Below are 23,025 nucleotides of genomic sequence, written 5' to 3'. Positions count from 1 at the left end.
TACTGTGTTTTCTTAGGTTTGATGAAAGAATTTTTGTTCCCTGAATAGTTAAAGAAATGTATGAATATTGAATAGGAAATGCAACAAAATTCATATTTGCTTGGACTGGGGGGGCATGGTTAAGAGCTGGAACACAGAATCTACATTTATATTTAAATACATTTTATACTTGTTTATTCACTGGCTAGTCTATAAATCTGGTAGTTCTATAGGAGGCTTTTTTTCTCTTGCCATTCTTTCAATTTCTTTCAGTAAAATTGTCCCTGAGGGAATGGGGATTGATAGTAAAGGTTATAATAACTGGCAGTTTTATAAATTGCTTGTGTACAAAAAGCCTGTCTTTTAAAAACAAATTAAAAAGCAACTTCATAGTTGTTCACATTAATACATTTCTCATCTATTTTTTTTCGTCTACATTGATCCTATATCTACACAAGACTGAGTCTTTGTTCTTTCCAAAAGATTAACAGATTAGAGGACTGTGTTGTTCTTTAGTAGTTTGAATTTATTCCAAAAGGCTTGTTATTTTATTTTGCTGGATTGTACTATCCTTGGGTTTATGATGTACCAGTCCAGGTCAAGAGTAACAACAACATACTTCAGGCTTTATGATCCCACTGATGCTGCAGGTAGAGTAACCTGCGGGGATGATATAAGCATGTCTGAAATGTTTCTCTTTACTGAAGAGCTTGAATTAACATTCTTTTTCCCTCTTGAAATGTTGTTCCTGTATATTACTTGAGTAACTGACTGATAGTATAAAAAGGTTACTTTATCTCAACATTTAGAGCAACTTAAATGAATTTTGTTGCAGAGTCCTGACTAATGAGTTGAAGTTTTTGTTTTTCTTTCTGAAGGACCTCATTAAGTGCTTTGAACTCCATTCCCTAACTTGACTTCTATCCAAAAGCATTTGCTTTTGTGTAAATATTTAATTCACATGTGTGTTATACAACCCTTCCAAATGCATCTTTGTTTTCTGGTCACAGTTTTAGCTAAGGATCAGTTTTACACCAAGAGCTGAATTTCAGTCTGCCCTACCAAGTTTTGTGGAAAGTACCAGGCAGACAGCGTGCCAGACTGAGGTCTTTTGTTAACAGAACAAGTTCAGCATTCACTTATTCTCAGGCTTGAGCTGGAGGATCTCCCTGAAAGATTAGACAGCTGTTAGTCTTCTGTAGCCTTCATACTGCCCTGGGGAGATGTCTTCCAAAACAGAAACTGCTGTTGTAGATTATAGGATTAATAGAATGAATGGTACAATGTCTACACAGTTCTAGAAAGCAAAGAAACAAGTTTAAATGGCATTCTTACTACACAGCACAGGAACTGTACTGAGTCTTTTGCTCCTCATAGGGGAAAAAAGGGCAAAACAAAAACCAGAACACAACAACAATGAAAGGAGATTTCTTTTATTGACAGATCTTCCATTTTACTGATTTCTAATTTGTTACAACTGCTGGAAAGGTCAGGTACAGCTAGACCTCCACTAGAGAGAAAAGAAGTGTGTTTCTGTGAAGGTCAACAGGTATTATAGGCTTTTTTGAGGAACTTTTAGATGTTAATAATCATTTTTTATACACACACACACACACACACACACACACACACACATATATATATATATAAGTTTCATGATAAAACAAGCCTGGAGGCATAGGTTGCTCTTCATATGTCCGTGCCGTAGTACTCAGCAGTCTTTAACATGAATGAAAGAATTGGAACAAATCTGTTTTTGGTTGAGGTTTGTTTTTTTCAGTGGAGTTAAATGTCTGATGTTTGGCTTAATGTCAGGGATTTGTTGGTGCCCATAGTGTGAAATTTACTAACGTTGCTGTTATTGCTTACACCTGTGTGAGTGAAAGAAAGATGTGGGCTTAGGTTGATGTCCGTGTGGGAAGGGATTACCTTGACATCTCTTCCTAAATTCTAGAATAAGGAAATGCTGTGAAAATTGGCAATGAGGTTGAAGAATGAGACGGTTATCTATCGGGAGTGTAATGGAGACATTTCTTTTATAAACAATTAAAGGATGTCTTCCGTATACTGAAATAGAAGCTCTTTTTAATACATCCCTTAGTTGAAGGACAGAGATCTAAGTTGAAATGCCTATAAATGGTGTTGGTTCTTTGCAGTTCTTAAAACCTGGTCTGTGAAAGGTAAGAAGTAACGACTCAGTAGACAATTACTTAAGGGCAAATATATGCATATATATTTGGTGTGGAGAATGGATCTTTAACTGAAAATTCCCTTTGAGAACTACAGTGTTGATTTGTTGTTTTTCCATAGAAGATTTTGGGAAGTTGCTACATATATATATATATATATATATATGTATGTATATATATAATCCTAGAATGGAAGATTACAATGAGAAAATTCAAGTAAATCTGTCTACTCATTTTAGTGTTAGGTGACTAGTATTGTTTAACTTGGGAATTTGGATCTCTTAGTAATGATGGAAAGGGGATAGATTATTTTTAATGAGCACCTTACACTTTGGGGAGAAAAAAAACAAAAACAGAAATTAGATGAGAATGAAATCCTAGTTTGAGAATGAAATCCTAGTTTGAGAATGCCTCTGTGTTCTGTTATTTAATATGTATGATGGAAGATTTTTTCTCTTTTAAGTAAATTGATTGTAGCTAAAGTGAGTCTGTAATGAAGAAAGCACGTGTTATCTTGTCCTTGTTCTGGAAGTACACAGTCTTTTTCATTTGATTGGCTGTGGTTTCTTTTTCTTGTTTTTAATTTTTCATTTTTTTAAACAATGCAGGTGTTCATTTCACCTTACTGGTCTTTGCCCTCTAGCTGCTGTTTTGATCCTATCAGTGTCTGACTTGTTTAGCCTCTGCTGGCAGGTCAGCTAAACCAGCAGTGTGCAGTGGGAAAGCTTAAAGCAACGCGTGCTCAGGCTGACTCCTCACTAGTTGACAGGCATGTACAGGAGTGGACAGCAGGAGCAGAGGAAATAGTGCTGCCGAGAGGCAAATGTGAGGTGAAGGAATGAACAAGTAAAATGAACAAGAAGTGTGCAGACTTAAACTCAGGTGTTCTTTATGGTGTCCTAAGAGCTTTTTTCTTCTATCAAAAACATTTATTTATTTTTTTTTTTGTGTGTATTTCATTCCTTATGTTCTGTTTGGTTATTTATTTAGAGAATTATGGAAGAGCCTTGCTCTCCCTCTGGGTAAGGCTCTGGTTAGGACAGCAAACTTAAGTGGTGAGGTAGTGCTAATCTGTGTAATGGTTTGCTTCTTCTGTTACCCTTGTCTCAATGTCATGGTAGGCAACCAGGCACTTTTATATGCCGTAATACCTAGAGACTTACAAGAATCACCTGACTTGCTATGTAAGCTAGGACAAGTTTTACTGCCTTTCTAATGCAGACATTGGTCCTATTGTAACCATTGTTCTTCCTTGTCTACTATAGCATGTGGGTTCTGCAAGGGATGGGCTAATGCATATGTGCAAACAGACACACACACACCACTTGGCACACTGTGACCCTGATGATATCAAGGCTTTCCAGAATATAAACTATGATTGGTCTTCAGCCAGTTGAAAGAAAAAAGCAACAACCATTTTTAACTTTAAAAATATAACTTGTTAGTATATTGTAGTTTGATGTCAATCTCAGTATTCAAACAAACTCAAGTCAGATCATGATTTTGTTTGAAGTTGTGCTTCTTCAATAGATAAAAAAGCTTCTCTTACTTTCAGTAATATTATGGATAAGTAAAGCACTGGAGGCTTATGCTTGTTTAAAGGGAAGCCATAATTGGATAAGTGAAAGCATTTTACTTAATGTATTACTTCTCAGTCTGATGAGAAGTCAAAACACCTGTCATTTGAACTAATTTGTTCCAATTAGTCTACTGTGTCTGTATTCTTGCATAGGAGCATCTTCTTAGCATGATCTAGTTAATGTAAACAAGATGTTTCTGTTCTAAGAGTAGGTGTTGAAAGTAAGTATCCATAAACAAACTTCTAAATGGACCATTTTGGCAGGTAGACCAATGCAGCAGGTATAAATCGAGGTAAACATTCAGTAGCATTCTCTGCAATGATCATTTGGAGCACAAGTGATGCTCAAAGTATTTCTTCAGTTTGTTCAAAAAGAATAATTACATTGACTTAAAATTGGCTTCTTGTTCATGGGTATTCTGTAAGACTTTGCAGGATATGGCGTGGATATTACGTACTCTCTGAAAGATAAAAAGCTGGAAATATAGGCAGGTCTGTTGTGATTGACATGTATACAGCATGTGAGTTAACAGCTTGGTTTTCCTTTACTTTTAATGATAATAGTGAAGAAAACTTAGGTGGAGGTGTTACTTGTCCTATCTTTTTCTGAACCAATTATGTCTCCTCTTCGCTGTTCCTCCTCTAAGGCATTCTGCATGCTTTCTTCACATTGATATTTCCCCTAATCATATTAAAATGTTCTGCCTTAAAAGTAGGTGCTTTTATAAAATCAGTGATTATAAAACTTCAATATTATCCCAGTTTAAAAACCTGCTCTCACATTTTATTAAGCATTTGTTATAGATTCTCTTGGAACTGTACTTGTAACAGATAAAATGGAATAACAGTATGATAAATTTAACTACAGCTATCTGCGATATGTAATTATGCTGTTAAAATATGAAATGTTGTTTAGAGTTGATATTTAAACTCCTGAGAACATCCTGTATAACCATTTAACTCCTTATTTACATAGATTCATCCCAGTTTACTTTCTACTATTTTATACTGACTTTTTTGGCATTGATTGGTTTTCCCCTTTTTTCTTTATCACTGCTACCTCTATTTCTGCAGGAACAAGTAGGTTATTGGTAAGTATTTCAACTGAATCAGACTTTACAAAGTTTTGCCTTAGTGAGGACTTCTTATATCCTCACTTATTTTGGCAAAAACTTTGTAGCCAGCAGACCAGTTGTCTGTAAATGCTGTGCTTTCTCAGGTCTCCATTATCACCTTGTTTGTGTAGTAGAATAATAGTTTTCAGACTCTCCAAGAGACTTTGTCTTTCTGCATGCTTTCAAGCAGCATCCATATCTGTGCTGTCTTCTAAGATGCTGCCTTCTCCAGGGGCTTGCTCCCTTGTTCCTGTCTGCTGCATTTCAAGTGCAGTGTTTACTTTGTCTCTCCCATTCTTTTTTTTTTCATAAGACCTTAAATGCATTTTGGCTAGAAATTTGCTCAGAAGACTTCTCTGCGTCTGATAAGATGCTCTGTTTCACGTGTTCAGTTTAGTCATTAATTTGTCAACCATTACTCGGCTGTTTTCACATCATACCTCTTTCCTTTTAGCTATCATTATATATATATATTCTCAGCATGATGTAGCCACCCTCCCCTCTCTTATTATCATGCTTTGTGTAATTCTAATTGGATTCATTGCTTTGTATGGTGCAATATTCTGAGATTTTTACATCTGTGCCTTTTCAAAATCTAGGACTTCATTCTTTCTTCTGATCTGGGAGTAGCTCTTCCTATGCTTTTAAATTATGTGACTTCTGATGAAAGCATTTTCCTTAATCTGAGTGTATTTGTGAGATTACTCACCTTGTGGACACTGAAGAATGTGGGGGTAAAGACAAACTGGTTCCCTTTGCATTAGAATATGTCACTGCCTTGCCTAATTACTTCACTCCAGAAGAGAACAGTAGAATGCTATTACCTTGCCTGACTTTCCCAACTTACATTGTGAAGTGATAAATGGAAAGAGGCCTTCTTTTGCAGGTGTTTGAGGAAAATATGGCTCCAGGGAATGAGGAGGGAAAAAGCAAGGGAGTAGGAAAATTAAGGAAGAAAAAAAACAACAACAAACAGCCTTAGGTTTAGGAGAGACTAGGAATGAGAGAACAAAGTGTGAATCTTAAACTTTGATAGATGAGGTTGGAGAAAATGGTGGGGATATTTAGTATTTACTAAACAAGAGTTTTGAGTCACATCATTTGCGTGAAATTTTCAGACCTTCAAGCTGACTTGCAGTGGGTTATTTAGCATCATTTGGTATTGGAAAAACTAAGCTTGCTTGCCAAGTCAATCCTGCCTACAACGTGCAAATAAAATGTTCATGTGCAAAATCATTAACTGTGTTTTCTATTTGTTTTCTGAATTATGTAGGTCATTGGGCTGCAGAATGTGTCCAAGTTAGCTTAACTGCATATTTAGAAAACTTAGTCCTCCACACATCTCCACAAAATTACTTCAAGGTTGCAAGAGCCTCAGTTTTGTACACCAGCTTCTGAGATGAAGAAATCATTTCTTCCCACACAACCAATGTTAATTGGCTAGTGTAGGTATATGGAGACCTCACACTTAACTCTGCTTTCTGAAGATCTGATGATGAGTATAGACGGTGAGAGAGAGGAAATGTGTTACCTTCCTTTGTTCCCCTTAAGTCAGATTTTGGAAGGTTGTTATTACACCTGTATGAAAGAGCATGCTCATTTGGCCTTTCCGCTCACCGATCTCCCATTGCTGTAGGAATCAATGGTGTTCATCTGGGGAAGGTGTTGTAGGTAAGTAAAGTTTTTAGTCCCTGATTGAAAGGCTATTTGTCATATACAGCAATTTAAAATAATTTGGATTTTGACTGCACGTGAAACCTTTCTTACAAGACAGATGAAGCTTGATCTAACCTTTAAATCTACTGAAAGCAACCCCAACACAAGTTTATGCTCATGCTTGTCTTTCTTAAGCTGCTTCTGTAAACTTGTGATATGGATCTGATAGGAGGCTTGACCTGTCTGAAAGACAATTAGTAATGAGTTAAAGAATCAATTAATGTTATACAAATCATTTTAAAAATGGTTCTTGTTACTGTGCTTATAATCTTGAAACTGCATAGACCCACTTGGAATTTAGACAAAGGAGATGTGAAGTCTGTCATCTGTAGGGATCTGTAGTCAATGCAAGTAGCTGAATGAGGTGGATAGTGTCAAACCATACACCACTCCCACACCGTTGGAGCGGAGAATTCTTTCCTCCTCCCTTTGCTGTGTTCTCACATTGATCTAAAACATCAGTCCTATAAAGCTGTTCCTCTAGTAACAGCTTGTTTTTGTATTAAGAAATGAAAACAACTTTTCAACAGGTCTCTCCCACCTCCAGTTTTATCTTCTGGTTTGCAAAACATTTAGCATAGGACTTTTCAGCACCCCATCTTTCCTCTAGTGATTGTATTTATTGTTCTTCGCTTTCTAAAGTGCACAGCTATCAGTTCCAATTGACATCATGCTTTACAATGGCATTAGAAGTTGTGCAGCTGATAAGGGCTTTACTCCTGAGTAAGAAAATGTCTTGTTTAATTCCTGTTCTTCATTCAGTACTGCATCATTTTTCAGTGGTTGCTATTGGATATCTGACCCAATTAACAGGATGAAGGGAGTTAATTTGTGTACTAAGATTGTCCGTCTTCGAGTTTTGCTTAGGAAGTGAGGTGTCATCCAAACATATCTCGCTCTAGTTATTCTGTTGGCTCCTGTAAGTTTGTCCTTAGATCCGTTCCATGCTTGTTCATTCTTTTCTCATTTCATATATTCTTCCTTTTTTCCCTGAGTTCTGTGGGAGCTTTAAATAAAAAACAATTTCTTGTTTTCATCAGTAAATTCACAGGTGTATTTACTTCAGTTTTACAGCACAAACATGGAAGAAATTGCTATAGTTTATGAGAAACTGCTATAGTTTATTAGTACAAATCAGTAAATTCTGAGAAGAAGAAATTATTTGTGTTTAATCAGGTTCTGCTTTTTAAAATGATAGTTTGGTACTTCTGTATCGCCTTCTTTGTTTCTTTGTAATTTCCTCCTTCTCTCTCAAACTGGAGGAAGGACTCCTTTGTTTCTTTCTGTCTCCAAAAGTCTTTCCAGGCAGTGCTGTGTTCTCCCATCTTAAGCCACTGGCAGCGTAAGGAAGGACAGAAACCAAACAATTATTTGGATCCTTTCTCCCTTCTAAAAGGAACTTTTCTGCATGAAATGACAACTTTTTTTCTGAGTAGTCACTGGTACTGGTAGCTGCAGCATTCAGAAATCTTCACTTAGAGGGATCCTTGGAATTGGTATTGCATTCTTTTTTTTTTTTTTTTTTAATCTTCTGACTTCTTAAACATAGCTTTAAAAAATGCACTTTCTCTGTTCTTGAATTTAATGTGAATTAATCTTCTTACTCTCTTTGATGGTGAGAGTAAGGTTGCCAGGTTTTGTTAGTTTTGTACATGAAAGCAGTCTGCTTCAACAGAGCTTGATAGTTTTTTAAGGAATTACTCATTCTGTCTTTCCATTTCAGCTGGCTGAGGAGGAAAGAAGAGAACGTTCTGTGGGCAAATAACTCTGAGGTCGTGCCTTGATTGGATTTCTTTTGTCTTTTCTTCAAGTATTGCAAATTGGAGTACGGAAGGGTGTAACAGAAGTTTGACTCAACCAGTACTTGTGTTATTTCAGCAGGAATCTGAATTATTTCAGTCTCTTTTTTTGTCCTGTTCTTAGAATCTCATTTGATAGTCCTTTACATGGTTGCACATGAAGTGAAAAAGTGAAAGTAGAGGCATTATACTCGGACAACATGTTTATGTTTTCTGTTTGATATTCCTGTCAGCAAACTTTGAGAATATGGTCTAGATGAAAAAGAAGATGGATGTAGAAATAGTAGAAAAAAATCATTTATCTGCTCTAAGAGAGCAAGCAGCATCTCACAGTGATCTACGTTAGGTGTGTTTTCAGTGTTCCTGGGGAGCACTTTAAAGAATGAAATACACTGCCAGACTTGTAAGATCTGGAGGCAAAACTGTGGGTCTACTGGGGATTTATGGGTGGATTATGAGTGAAACGACACACCAATCATTGGTTTGTTTACAGGATAAGCATGTTCATATGTAAAGCATGTATGTATCCTTCATTTGCTATCTGGTGTCAGCTGAACAGTATGTTGGGTAATTGGCATTTTGGCATAGGACTAAGCAAGAGCCTGAAAGCTCTGCCCAGTTTTGGCAATGCAGTATTTAAAAACTGGACAGAGTCCAGAGGGCAGCAATAGAAATGAAAGTTGTTAGATAGCAGAGCCTGTGAGGAAAGATTAGAATAACTGGTTTAGTGCAGGCTAGGGGAGAAAGATGAGGAGCACATGTTTTCTAGTGCGAGCATAGGTTTTGTTACAAAGGACAGTTACCAGGTGTTTTCTGTGTCTGTTGAACACAGAAGAAGTAAATGATCTCTTTTTGTAAGTGAAGGCTGCCAGACTGGACATAAGGGAAGATCTTCTGACTCTAGGAATAGCTGATCAGCACTGCAGGTTGCTTAGGATGATGGTAAAATCTTTCACTAGTTCATTATTAAGGGTAGACTAATTCCTCAAAGTACATTTACCCAGTTTCACTGCAGGGGATGAACTCAGTGACCTCTTGAGGCCCTTTTGTTTTATCGTAGAGTTGTTATTCAGGCTTTATTTGCATGATAGTATTCTTGCCTACCGTGTTTACTGGATGCTGTGCCTCCAGATTGCCTGTACTTATTGCCCCTAATTCTGAAGGACAAGTGCAAGCCTGATGTTTGTCAGGCTTCTTAATACTCAGATATGTTTTATGAAAGTACATGTATGTACATTTTCCTCTTTGTTTATGACTTGTTTAAATGTAAACCGAGATGGATTTTTTTCCATCTAACTTGAAAACATATGCATATAAAAACTTGCCTTTGTTAGATATTTATTGTTAAAGGACAGTGAGTATCACTGTTAGTTTTAGCAGTGTCCTTGTTGAGACTTTTCTACTGAAAGTTTACTCAGATCAGGGTGAGGCTGTCTCTTTGGTGCGTGTTATTCATGGTCACCTGGTGCTACTACAGCTTAACATCAACCAGAAGGAACATCCATTCTTCTGTGCAGGTCTAACACTGCTTTAAAATTTCCTTCTTGTGCAGTTCTGTGACACTCTGTACCATGTTGCCTAGAAGTTGTTTTTTTTTTTAACTTATTTTCATCCTACTACAAAAGTGATGAATGCCATATTTATATCATTTGTTGCATTGGCTTTGTTTGCTTTGCTGTTGGCTGAACTGCAGGCAAAACAGTCTGTTTGCAAAGCAAGGCAAACACAGCGAGATACCAATAAAAGGTTGAGGTTAGTATGGATACTGTGAGTGGTCACCCACCAACCTGTCCTTGTGGACAGTTTCCATGCCTGCCAGAGACAAAAGTTATGAGTTCCATAGATGGAAGTGAGAAATGATGGGATTTTTTTTGACTATCTGTAGGTTCATTTGCTAAAGATGGTGATCTGATCAAAGTGATAGATTCAGGAAGGAATGAGTGAGAGAATTCACCTCTGAGTACTGAATTGCTGCTATTTAAGCAAGTTCAGTTATTTCAAACTATACCACCTTGGGTTTTTCTAGTCCCTTCTGTTCTGCCTCTTTTCTTGTAACTGTACTTTTTTTTCCATGACTGTGGTTTTGTTGTAAGTAATGTGTTACTTTCAGTATTGTATTCAAGGGTGTGAAACTCGATGTGAGTTTGTAAGTTTGTCTGGTGTATTGTAAGCATGCACTTGTTGTGCTAGCTCAGATTTGGTGCTCAGTTCTTTCCTTCTGTACAGAAATAAAATGGAATGAAAGGTTGCTTTTCCCTGGAATACTGTTTTATTGCAGGTAATGTTCTCTACAATGTGAGACAGTCAATGAGTGCCTTTTTTCTGCATGGAGGAATTCAATCCCGACCCACTGCTTCATACGCACCTCCATGTCAGACACCATTCTGTCATACTGCCCCTCTGCTGCCACCTGTCACACAGCAACAATATGTAATGGAATCTTGGTGGTAAGGTTCAACATCTACTGCTGTACCACCACCATCGGTCTCTAATGTTGTTGGTCAACATAAGAAAACAGGAGGTGTTGCTTTCAGAGCAACTCTTGTAAAATATGTTATATAGGTTGTGTATATAAGCAACAAAAGTTATCTTAACCATTTAGTAACTTTAAAACAAACAAAAAGAGGGGCAACAAACATAAAACTAGTGGAATATTTGACCTTGTTTTAGTGAAACCAATGCATCCATCTAGTCTGATGGCAGTGGCTAGTGAGCTCTCAAGGTGCTCAACAGAGATCTTTGAAATTCTACTCTTCCTGTGCTTCATTCTTGACAGTGGTTGTTCACAGTTGTATGTACTGCTGAAGTGCAATGCCACGAATAAGGTGTGATGGTGAAATGAGCTGTGGGCAGCTGCAGCATGGGCTGGACAATGAGTGGGGCATGACTGGGATAAAGGATGCTGAGAAACTTTATAAGAGTTGCATTTTCATCTGGAGCTGTATGTCCTGCATTATGCTATCCTTGTAAACTTGTATCTGTGTAAGTGCGAATGTAGCTCACTGCAATTCAGAGTTTTCACAGGACACTTCACCTGATGCCACCTCATGTGACAATTGCTTCCACTTTGTCCTCCAAGTGTCTGTGAGTGCTTCATCTGTGAAACAAGCCAAATAAAGAACAAGTTACTTTTAGGCAGTCGCCGATTGTTGAAGTAATGTGAAACTTCCATAAATTTATCAGAATTGTTCACTGAAACTGGTGGTAAAAACAAACATGGACTATAGATGTTATTAGCCTGCTGAGCAGGGGTACAATAGAGTCTTTGTTCTTATGGAGTACTTAATTGTAAACTGGGTCATGAAATTGTTGCCTTCTGATTTGAGGGAAGATGGGAAAATGCCAGCTTTTTTTAGGACTCAAAACTGGCATTTTGAGCGGTGAATGGTCACTGGTTTATCTTTTAAAGTACTCCTAAATACGTAGTGTGTAACTTCAGAATGACTTGTTGTTTGGGGGCTGCTGAAGGAGTTGGAAATATACGTATCCTTCACACAAAGCATGCACTGTGCATCTCTGGAGGATGACAGCTAAATCCAGGAGCTAGTGGTTACAGCAGAACATGAAGGAATGACAACTGCTGTCTCATTTGCTTTAGAAAACGTTTCAGAAGATGCTGAGAGTTAAAGGCACGTTTTCTGCTGTAATGGTGGTCTTTGGCTCAAAGCTGATGCGAGTCAGTGGAAAAACATTTTCAACAAAGATACCTTTACCACTGGCTGTTACTTTGGTCCAGAGGTCTTGGTTAAGTGTAGCGTCCTCTGCCTCTGGAGTTCTTCATAGTATCATTCTGTGTAAGTACAAAACTAAGTACAACAGTTGTACTTAAGACTAAGTACAACTGTAGCAGTTGGATATCCCAGACTTACTATGTCAGGAGGATGTCTGTACTTTCTTACCTGTTACCTTCAGGTCCCCCTTGATACTGAGTATGTCATGAGATAATGTATTGTTAAAATAGGGACTGTTTACAAGACTTAAGGACAGACTTAAGCACATCATGGTTTTGGCTGGAATAGAATTAAGTTTCTTCATAGAGACTCACATGATGCTGTGTTTTGTAGTTAAGATGAAAATAGTGTTGATAGCACACCAGTGATTTAGTTACTGAGCAGTGCTGTACAGAGCCAAGGGTGTTTTGGTGAGGGCTCTTCAGGGGGCATAAGGAGCTGGCAGGGGACAGATCTGGAACGGCTGACCCAAACTGGCCAAAGGGATGTTCCCTACATTGTGCTTAACAGTATAAAGCTGAGGTAAAGGAGGAAGAAGGAACATTCAGAATGACTATCTTCCTGAGAAACCACTAGATGAGATGAGCCCTGTTTTCCTGGGAATGGCTGAACACCTGCCTGCCCATGGGAACAGATAAATTCTTTGTTATGATGTGTTTGCATGTACAGCTTTGCTTTACCTAGTAAACTGTTTTTATCTTAAGCCACAAGTTCTTGCACTTCTACCTTTCTGACTCTCTCCCATCCCGCCTAGGGGAAGCACGTGGCTGTGTGGTGCTGAGCTGCTGCCAGATAAACCACAGCACAGGAAAAACACATTCAGCTGAGTACTGCAGGGGGACAGCCAGAAAGATCTTTCACTGCTGTCTACTTTCAAGCATAGTTTTACATTAAAATTTTTATGGCTTTCACTGATGAGTGCTACTGCAGTTATTATTATTAATAATATTATTATATACTCAGTCTCTCCTTGCTGTTCTCCTTGACTTTTAAGTCTTCCATACTAGCATTCCTGGAAGAAGTACCTTTTAAGAAAAGCCTATTAACTTTAGAAGTGGTTCTGAAAACCTTTTGATGATTTTCCTTTGCCCCTGTGCTTCTGCTTAAATATATTGATGTCTCTAGGGAATAGCTCAAAGGGTTCTGTGCAGAAAGCAAGCGCAACCTGTTAATGACTGTCCCACCGCTTAACTAGCCATAAATGTAATTGCTCACCTGCTGTAATGCAAACACATCCTTCTGGCTCAGCAGGGCTCTGTCTGCAGCGTATGAGGAAGTTGCATGCTTTTCACATCAGAATAAATTGTCAGTTATGCCACATAGAAGCATGTAAATGAGAATAAGGGATGAGTCTTAGTGGTTTTCTCGGCTGTGACTGGACTTAAAGTAATCAGCTGTGTTTGGCTGATAACAGTTGGATTTAGCCCTAGGTCAGTTTCTGAAGAAAAATGTAACAAAGTGGTTACGGGTGATTTTGAGTCTTTGGAGGACTAAGATGCTCATTTAGATTTTAGTCAGGTTGAGATGCAGCCCTGGGGAAGGATTACACAGTGGCTGAAGCTTTTTTGTTTTTTGTTTTTAATTTATCTTTTGTCTGATAAAGGTTTCTCCAAGTAAGTAATCCCTATAGCCTGCTTTTCAAAATGTGTGATTGAGTGTTTTGTTCTTGTTAAACTGTGGGTGTAACTTGTGTTAGTAAATGTGTGAGCTTGGAGAGGGATATTGAATAAGTAGAGAGGAGTAGAGAGGAGCAATATGAAATAAAATGCAGCACTGAAACAAGTAGATGTGAACTGCTTATAACTAAAATGGAAAGAATCAGAGCTGTGTGTTATCTCAGGAAGTGGTTTCAGAGTACACGTTTGGTTGCTGCTCAAAGTTCCTCATGTGTGCTACCAGTTGACTGTTTTGAGTTACTTCCTATTAACTGCACCAAAGACAAGCTTTGTCTCAATAAAGGGAGTGCAAGACTTTGGGTCAGTTGCTTCATCTAGATCTGAATAATAATTAACGGTAAATGGGATCCTGGGCTCCATCAGGAGAGGGGTGGTCAGCAGGTGCAGGGAGGTGATTGTCCCTCTCTACTCTGCTCTTGTGAGGCCCCATCTGCAGTACTGTGTCCAGGTGTGGAGCCCTCAGTACAAAAAAGACATGGAGATTTTGGAAAGGGTCCAGAGGAGGGCCACAAAGATGATCAGAGGGCTGGAGCACCTCCCCGACAGGCTGAGGGAGCTGGGCTTGTTCAGCCTGGAGAAGAGAAGGCTGCGGGTGACCTCATGCAGCCTTTCAATACCTGAAGGGAACTTACTCCCAGGAGGGGAGTAGACTCTTTGAAAGGGCTGACAATAGCAGGACACAGGGAAATGGTTTTAAGTTAAAAGAGGGAAGATTTAGATTGGATATTAGGGGGAAGTTCTTGGAGAGTGTTTAGGCCCTGGAACAGGCTGCCCAGGGAGGTTGTGGATGGCCCGTCCTTGGAGGTGTTCAAGACCAGGTTGGACGGGGCCCTGGGCAACTTGATCTAGTAAATGTGTATGTTTGGTGGCCCTGCCAGGCAGGGGGGTTGGAACTACATGATCCTTGAGGTCCCTTCCAACCCGGGTCATTCTGTGTTAATCGCTGATTCTGTAAAGATCAAAATTTTCAGGCATCAGTAACTTGGAGGTGCAGCATCAAGTCATTAAATAGCCTTGTCTGAATTGGTTCATTGTACACTCCCAAAAGTGTAAGTACAAAAGCAAGGGATGACAAAGTAATAGGGAACAGACATAGGTGTTGGTGTTGGTGGGAGTCACAGTAGCCACTTATACGGTATCATTGCTTTTCCTCAATGCCAATGAAGAAATTTATATTGAGCATGGGTTTTGATTACTTTTAAGTAGGTATTTTCTCTCTGTGTTGTCCTGTAAGGTGTATTTAATAGTTGCTATTCATAAGGATCCCTGCTGGGTGGTTTTTTGTCTCTCACTTGTATGTTAACTTTTCTAGCAGATCAAATTCAGTCTATTGCTCAGACCTTTTTTTTTATTATTATTATTATTAACATAAAACTTGGCCAGCCGATCTTATTCCTTAATTGGCAGATTACTGTCTTTGGTAAGGACATAAATTAATAGTCTATAACAAAACTACTTAATACTTTATGTAGTTGCATCACAACCCAGACTGTCTTAATTAGTCTTTATCTTGCACTGCCTCAGGCTGTGACCTCACATGCTAAACCAGGTCGTAATGGGCTGGGATGGGAGGAGTCAAATTCAGCGCTACAGGAAATGCTGGTGATTCAGTAGATGAGGTGACAACTCTGGGTGAATGTTTTCCCTGTGCCCCAGACTGGTAAAGGGTGGGATGTAAAACAGAGATCCTTTATTAAATTTTCTATGCTGTTCCCGGTAAAAGTGAAACTGTTGATTCAGAGCTCTTCTGGTCCAACCCTCCCACCCCCGATAAAGCAGGTTACACACTTGAGTGGTTAAATGCTCCTTACGTATCCAATTTCTGCTTTAGTAGGTTTGTTACTCTCTTCCATCTTAAACTGCTCTTAGAATTGTTGTGAAGCTTTACCTTCCAGAAGTGGTAACTTGTTAACAGCTGGCAACAGATCCATTTGCCAAAGCAGCAGTCTGTTCTGAGGCCTTTCAAAATCAAGGGGATTACATTCATGTAAGAAATGTCAGGTTAAAGATGAAAAGCTGACAGGTATTTTTGATTTTTATTTTATTTTTGGCTTTGAATATGTGCAGCGTATTTATGTATTAATTCTGGCGTGAATGTAAACACTTGCAACGTGGCCAAGGGTACTCAACTTACTTTATGTTTTTTCATAGGATTCAAGTGCCCTGTATGTTCAAAATTTGTATCTTCTGATGAAATGGATTTACATCTCGTGATGTGTTTGACAAAGCCAAGGATAACCTACAATGGTAAGAAAGAAGTAAGCTGATCAATATTTCTTTATTTAAACCTTAGTGAAAGTATCTTTTTATTCAGTAAGATGCTCAAGTAACTGATACAATCGACTCAGAAATGGTGTGCTTTTATCTGTAGTTAATTTTTTTCCAAATAATTCTTTTGAATGTAGCCTTTTTTGTATTACTGTAGACTAATGTGATTTATACTGCTGGCTTGTATTTCAAATATACAATTATTCTTATTTGGGCATGTTTTATTCTATATTTGATAATAAGGTCAGATATTGATCTATGTCCATTTAGTGTCTATTTGAATATGTATAGCTTAAATGACCTCTCATCTAATGGCATATAGTGGTTAGATATATCAATCAAGTCTCCTTTTGGGGACGTTGTGAAGAACTGTTGTATGAAGCACTCCATGCTATTACTTAGTCAAGAAAGTGACTTGAAGGAGCTAAAGAAGTTTCATGTTTCACTTTCTGCTGGATGTATGTGGATACTTCGTAAGGACTGGTAGATCCTTGCTTGGGTTGACACTCAGAACTTTGGTAAATTCTCATAAAGGTTTAAGAAAACTAGGAATGAGGAAAAACTTCCTGTATAACTAGTACCTGCTTTGACAAAGCTGCCTTACCATCAGGAAACCTTGTGTTGCCTCCTGGATTATCTTACTGCTTATCAGTCATCAGGTGTGGAATTTATGAAAGCAGATATGATTAGAAAGAAGGGAGTTAGGCTCATCACAGAGTTGTACAGCAAGAGGTAGTGGACACAAGCTGCTGCCAGGATAACTTAGATTGAGTCTGAGGTTGAAGGTTCTCATAATAAGGATGAACCAACATGGGAACAGATGCCCTGAGAGTTTTGTGTAACCTCTGTCCCTGGAGCTGGCCAGAATGTGACTGAGCAAGGCTCTGAGCAACTTAGACTAAGAGGCCTTTAGAGATCCTTTCTAAAAACAGTTGGTGTATAAATAACCTACAGTGCTATGGACTCATTGACTTCCCTGTTCCTTTGCTTTTATGATATCTTACTTTGTACTTCATCTCAGATTAAGTCTTGAAGGATGGTTCAGCCCATCTTATTTTTTGTCTGGATAGCAATAAAGCATCAGGGACACTGGAACAAAACATTAACTGCAAAAATGATTCAAAGTCATATAATTGTGAAATCCATGTCAAAGTGCAGTGCTCAGGTAAAGTAAATATAGATTTATTTATTTATTTATTTTTATCTTGTTGTTGCAACATATATTTGAGGAGGTTGGCTTCATTTAGCAGAGAATTTTGTTTCTTTTTGATCTGGTGGTGGTGGTGGTTGTTGTTATTTTCATTTAAATTAGGACCGAGCAGTTTCCAAGGTAGGTTTTTAAGAGAGCTGTGTACAGAGAAATGTTGAACATAAGGGAGAAGCAGGCTAGTCAGCCCAGTCGGGGAGGGATAATGCACTTGGGGTCAGTTTGGATGGAGCAGGAGGAGGCAGGCTGCTGGCAGAGAGCAAGCTCTGGCTATAATCCATCTCATGAGATCTGCACAAATTACAAGTTGACAGACTGAAATCCTTTGCTCCTGCTGCTTCCTACACGTACATGCAAGCACAATCATCTGGTGAACATTTCTGCCCAGAGAAACAGCAATTGCATAACAACCTCTTGGTACTGTTGGTTGTGTTCCATTGTATCACAGTGGTGCCATATTCAACATGTTATTTTTCTTTCCAGCATTGTTTCTCCCAGCTGGCCCACAATTAATTGGAGCTCTTTGAGGCCATCTTGTTATCTTTGTGTAGTCCCCTCAGTCAACTCTCATTAACCCGTAATAGAAGTGTGCATCAATACTTTTAATCGCAGTTGGTTAGCTTCTGGACCTGTAGACTAAATCTTAAATTATAGTATTAAGTTGGTTACTTATTTTACTGCAATGTAAAGAAATTGAGGATATGGCTTCAGAGTTAGGTATCACTCAGTAATTTGGGGCATAGTAGTGATCCATTTGAAGAGGCTAACGTTAGAAAAATAACGAGCAGATCAATAACTTGGCTAAATGCTGCTGTGATTACAGGTCTAGAATTGTATATGAATATCTAAATGATTGCGTTTTTCCTGTGTTTTTGCTGTTTGCCAGGATGAGGAGATCAGTGATGGATATGTCTTTTGCTTTAAGCTACAGGAAGGGCATCTTGAATTTTGCTTGCAAGAAGAAAAAGCGTTGTACTGACTTTTGATCTCTTTCCCAAAGGGAATTTTAGTCTCTTTATGCTTTACTTTCTCATGGGCCCTTTGGTGGATATACTTAAATAGACCTATGTAGGCATATCATCTGTTTATGTTGGTTGCTGACGGTTTCCTACTTCTATCTAGAAGGAGAAATACTTATTTCTCTTATTTGCTTTTCTCTCTTCATCTTGTATTGAAAGTAGCTGAAGGAAGCCTTAGGCTTTTGGGGGTAGGAAGATGTTTTAAAAAGTGAGCAGTGCATTTTATTGGCCTTCTCTTAAAATCACGCGACTTCTCTCTAGCAGAGATCTCATTGCTTCCTCAATTTGACACGTACAAAGAACACTCTTTTTTTTCTGTGGAACTTTGTTCCAAGTATCTCTTAAACTACTTGTGGTTCTCAGACCTGATCCAATATATAGTTGTCCTGATACAAAAGGTGTTTGAATGAATTGAATTATGTGATAACACTGTGGTGGTTAGTGTAAAAGCAAGGCTGTTTAAGAGAGCCTTTAGCCATTAAGAAACATCTTCGTAGTGTTTCTTGCAGAGCTGAGAAGCTGGAATAGGTCCTGTGCACTGGCTAGCCACAGGTTGTTACTTTTATGGAGAAAGTGGATTACTTGCTAGATGACCTGTTCTGTTAGTTGAGTTTGTTTGCTTTGAGAGTGTGTTGGATGTTTGTTAAAAATAACTGCTAACATTGTACGTAGCCATACCACTCCTGTTCAGCTTCTCCAGGCATGTCTTCTCTTTCTTGTCTACAATGTTGTGTGATGTGCAGGGCCCACTTAGAGGCAACTCTCCCAGAGGTGCTGCTCACAGAGAGTCCTGTTGGCCTGGTAGAGCTGTTTGCTTGAGTTGCACTCAGTGCTTCGGAACCAACTTGCCTTGACCTCTGCGCTGTTGGGTCAGTTTGCATTCCAGCTGCTGTGAGGCAGATGATTAAGACTTACCTGGTGAAGTGTATGTTTTGAATGCAAGTGTAGCTTTGTGTATTTACAGTATGGGTACATTTTTTCATTAGAAGATATATAAAATAAAAATGAGAAGACCCAAGTGAGAGGGCTGCTGGCGGCTTGAGACCAACTAGTTTAAGCCGTTCTGCAACTAACGCCGCTGAATCCTTTTGAAGAAACCTTGCAGCTGGTTCTGTCTGAAGTAATTCTGTTTGTCTTTTTGAAATGCCTTTGTTTGGTTCTCAGGACACTTTGTAAGACTTTATTATTATTAAAGGGCCTCTCTGCCAGCAGGGACTAGCAGACGGGCAGCCTGCCAGCTGGGGAAGCCAGTGACCCTGGGAGCTGGGAGAGCCAGTCAGCTCCCTGCTTCCTTGGCTGCTCGGCCAGCCGGCCTCTCCTCTCTCAAAAGTTTTCATTGAATTAGCACATTCCTGTGGAATATTTTGGGTTTCATCGAGTCAGCGCTTTGCATCGGAACGTTGTTCTACTGGAAACTTTCTCAACGGGCCTCCTTAGGGCTGTGTGCTCAGGGTAGAGCTGCTTTGGCATCAGCGCTGCTTTCACTCGGGTTGCTCTGTGTTTAATTCAAATATGGCAGTGGGTCTGATTAGCAGCCGCTGTATTAACAGAGGTTTTTGTTCAGGAGAAAAACTTGCACTAGTCTGATTTTAGAGAGGATGTTAAGATATCCAGTGCACGAGCTGCTGGAGGATTTTCCGTGACCCAAGGTAACTGCTTTGCAATTGTTTGTTTAGGTTAGCGAGGGAGCAAAGCAGGGCTTTCTCATGAAGGGTGTAAATACAGCTAATTGTAAAACAGTTTAAAAGAGGAGTGATGGTACTGTTTGATGCTTGAGGTCTGCATGCGAGTGTGTTTCAGAATCCTGAACTGGCATCTGCCAGAGCAGTGATCTTGTTAGAGGAGTTACCAACATCTACATCACAACTACAGGATATGCATTATGATCAATGAGGGACTGGCAGAAATCATCCAAAGAACTGCATATAAGTATTTTTCAAATATTCTTTGGGAGTTTAGACTTTTTTTTTCCTCTCAGAGGTTGTATTATTTTTAGATTTGTGGCTGTTTCAAAATTGACTTTTATCAGAACTTACTCAGCTGATATTGCTCAGCAGAAGGGAAGAGAAAGATTGCACCTTAACCCGGCATTTGAACTATTGAGATCTGTGATTCTGGTTGTTCTGCCTCTGCAATGACTTCTTTTCCTTGGTTACATCTGTACTGGAAAAAAAAAGAAGAGGGTGTTTCACCCAGCAGCTCTCTCTCCTGATGCTCTGAAAACATCAGTCTGAAGGAAATAAGAATTACAAACATCAAGTTCATGTCCCTGCCAGGATTCTCAGGGTATGAGACCATACCCTAAGAGACCTTGCGGAAGGGCATGGTGCCAGTCTGCCTGGAAAAGCTTAAGCCATCCTCCGTGTCCTCATCCTTTAATAGGACTAGACTTTCAGCAAAGCAGTACAAAATAATACCAAGGCAAAGCAGTTCTTTCATCCTGAGGTTTAAAATTCTCTTTAGAACTTTTCAATTCTTCCATTTTGGAGTTGAGGAACGTCCTTGGTCAAGAGTTTCTCGCTTCTTATTTTGTCCTGGGTGATTCTGCACACTGTCCTTGAGGGTGTGTTGCAACAGGCAAAGAGCACACCCTGCACAGTGGTGTCATGGGACACGAACAGACGCTTAGCCTGTGTCTGCAGTTAAAATAGTGGCATTTGCTTCTGTTCTGATCATGCGTACCCATGAAAACCCTCCTGATTATGTAGGAGGCTCATTCAGTTCCCCTAATGCTTTAAAACTGTTTGGTAATGCATCTCTTTCAAATAATTAGAACCATTAAACATCTGATGAATTTCAAGATTTCGTGTTGTGTAATGACAGAAGAGCATTGCTATAGTAAAATAAAACTTAAATCTCAAACACAGCTGTTATTCTGTGAATGGGTATAATGTCAGCTCAGACCTCATAACTGTCTTGCAAGTGTTGCAATTTTGACAAGGAGACTTGTTTTTGAAGGTCTTGATCAAAGTATATTGATTACGTTGTACTTCCTCTGTTTAGGAATTGTTTACCTTTTCAGCAAGGAGGAAACTTCCACTGTTTTTCTCCTTTCTAGGCCTTGGATTAGCTATGAAGTAAGTAAGGTCTCACTCAAGTTGGGGTGTGGATCTCCCTCCGAAAGTAGGACCTGATTCTGTGACCCCATTTCAGCCTCAGTGGGTAAATTGGGTCAGTCGTTGATAGTATGGAATTGGAGCATTTTGAGAGCTGCAGCCTCCAGTCTTTCCTCCAGACCCAAAAACTGTTAATTCTTTGCTACCATGAAAGAAAGGTAAAGTGTGTATTTTTAACCGTGGTTGTGAAGAAAGCTCCCAAACTGGAACACAGTGTAACTGAGAGGGAAGTGCCTCAACTATCTGGAACAGCAGTTCTCAGAACTGCAGGCTACCCCATTTATCTCGCTAAGATGCAGTCTTGGAGGTTTTGTGGTGCTGGTTTAAATATCAACATTACTCATTAGCTTCCTCTTCATGTAAGAGAAAAGGAAGCATAGTTTTGCAAAGTAGCTATCACTAGTGCAGTTTGGGGATGCTTAGCAGATTACAATAAATTGTCTTGACTGTAATGAATTCAATTCAACACACTTGCATCCTATTACAGAGGAATGTGCAACTTCAGGACATCAGGCATCACATCCATTCATCTTTATGCTTCTCTCCAATCTGTCTTGAATGCTACTATTTTAATGAACCTTTGGGGAGAAGGCTGTTTGTTGGGTGACTCTGTGCACATTTGCCTTTGAGCCAGGTGTGAACCTAGACAGTGCTTCCTGTGATGGAGTTCTCACCAATCATTCTTGGCCACATAATGTCACCTCATAATGTTCTCCAGAGTGAGATGACTATTTTTTCTCAGTACATTGAAGTTGCCTTTATATAAATGCATATACATGCCGTGGGAATATTTTCAATGCAGCACTGAATAAATACAGTAAAGCTTTTGACAACTATAGAAAAGCCCTTTTCTGAAAGGAGTGGGGAAAATGGGGATCATTCATGCTCTGAATAGCTCAAGTTGTTTCTTTTCTTTACAAACTACTCCTAATCTCAGATACTGCTGTTGTTTCGTTTTGGTACTGACAGTGCTGCTGAAGTCAAGTGACAGTTCATGTCCCAGAAAATTATAGATACACCTGTGAACCAGTGCTGCAAAGAACAGCTGCATGTGAAGAAAGGAGTGATTCAGATCACGTTAGAAGAGGACTTGATATATTCTACTGTATGTCATTGTGCTTCTGGTGTTATACAATGGCAGTGCAGTGCTGCACGCAGCAGAAAGCGAAGGAGCAGTGTTGTTAGCTCAATAGCAAATGCTCACTGTGCTGTGACTGTGCAGCATGTGATCCAGGCAGATAGGAGCTACCTTCCATGTCTTACTCTTAATCAGTCTTTAGCTTTGAGAGGTCATTTGGAGGATGTCATAAATCGTGTCTGCAACTGCTGCAGTCTTGTGACTGCTGGGAATTTAGCTTCAGGGAAAATAATGTTCCTTGTTTTGAATGGTAACTGCAGTTTGTAAATCTGATACCTCTAAAACCTTGTGATTTTACTCCTCTTCTTTTTTTTTCTTTAATTGCTCTGCAAAAACAATGCTCTTGTAAGTATGCATCTTTTCCCCACCATAGAGAATAACTTTCATTGACTGGATGTTGAAATAAGTACTCAAAATCTTATGCTTTTAAAAATAAATGCCAAACTGCATCTCATGGAGTGCTCTGTGTAGGAATCCCACTGTATTTTCTTCC

The 23,025-nt window shown here is 39.1% G+C and overlaps 1 protein-coding gene across 1 annotated transcript in view; it reads left to right on the top strand.

The window, feature by feature from the left end:
- ZNRF2 (zinc and ring finger 2) overlaps positions 1 to 23,025 on the top strand; it is a 47,240-nt gene that overhangs the window by 12,392 nt on the left and 11,823 nt on the right. The window contains exon 2 of the mRNA XM_015854022.2: positions 15,936 to 16,031. Within this exon, the coding sequence (XP_015709508.1) occupies positions 15,936 to 16,031 (96 nt within the window). The remainder of the gene's footprint in view (positions 1 to 15,935; positions 16,032 to 23,025) is intronic.

The sequence above is a fragment of the Coturnix japonica genome, chromosome 2 (assembly GCF_001577835.2).
Source record: "Coturnix japonica isolate 7356 chromosome 2, Coturnix japonica 2.1, whole genome shotgun sequence".
Lineage (NCBI taxonomy): Eukaryota > Metazoa > Chordata > Aves > Galliformes > Phasianidae > Coturnix > Coturnix japonica.
The sequence above is the reverse complement of the archived record's forward strand: the minus strand, read 5'-3'. Positions and strand labels throughout refer to the sequence as shown.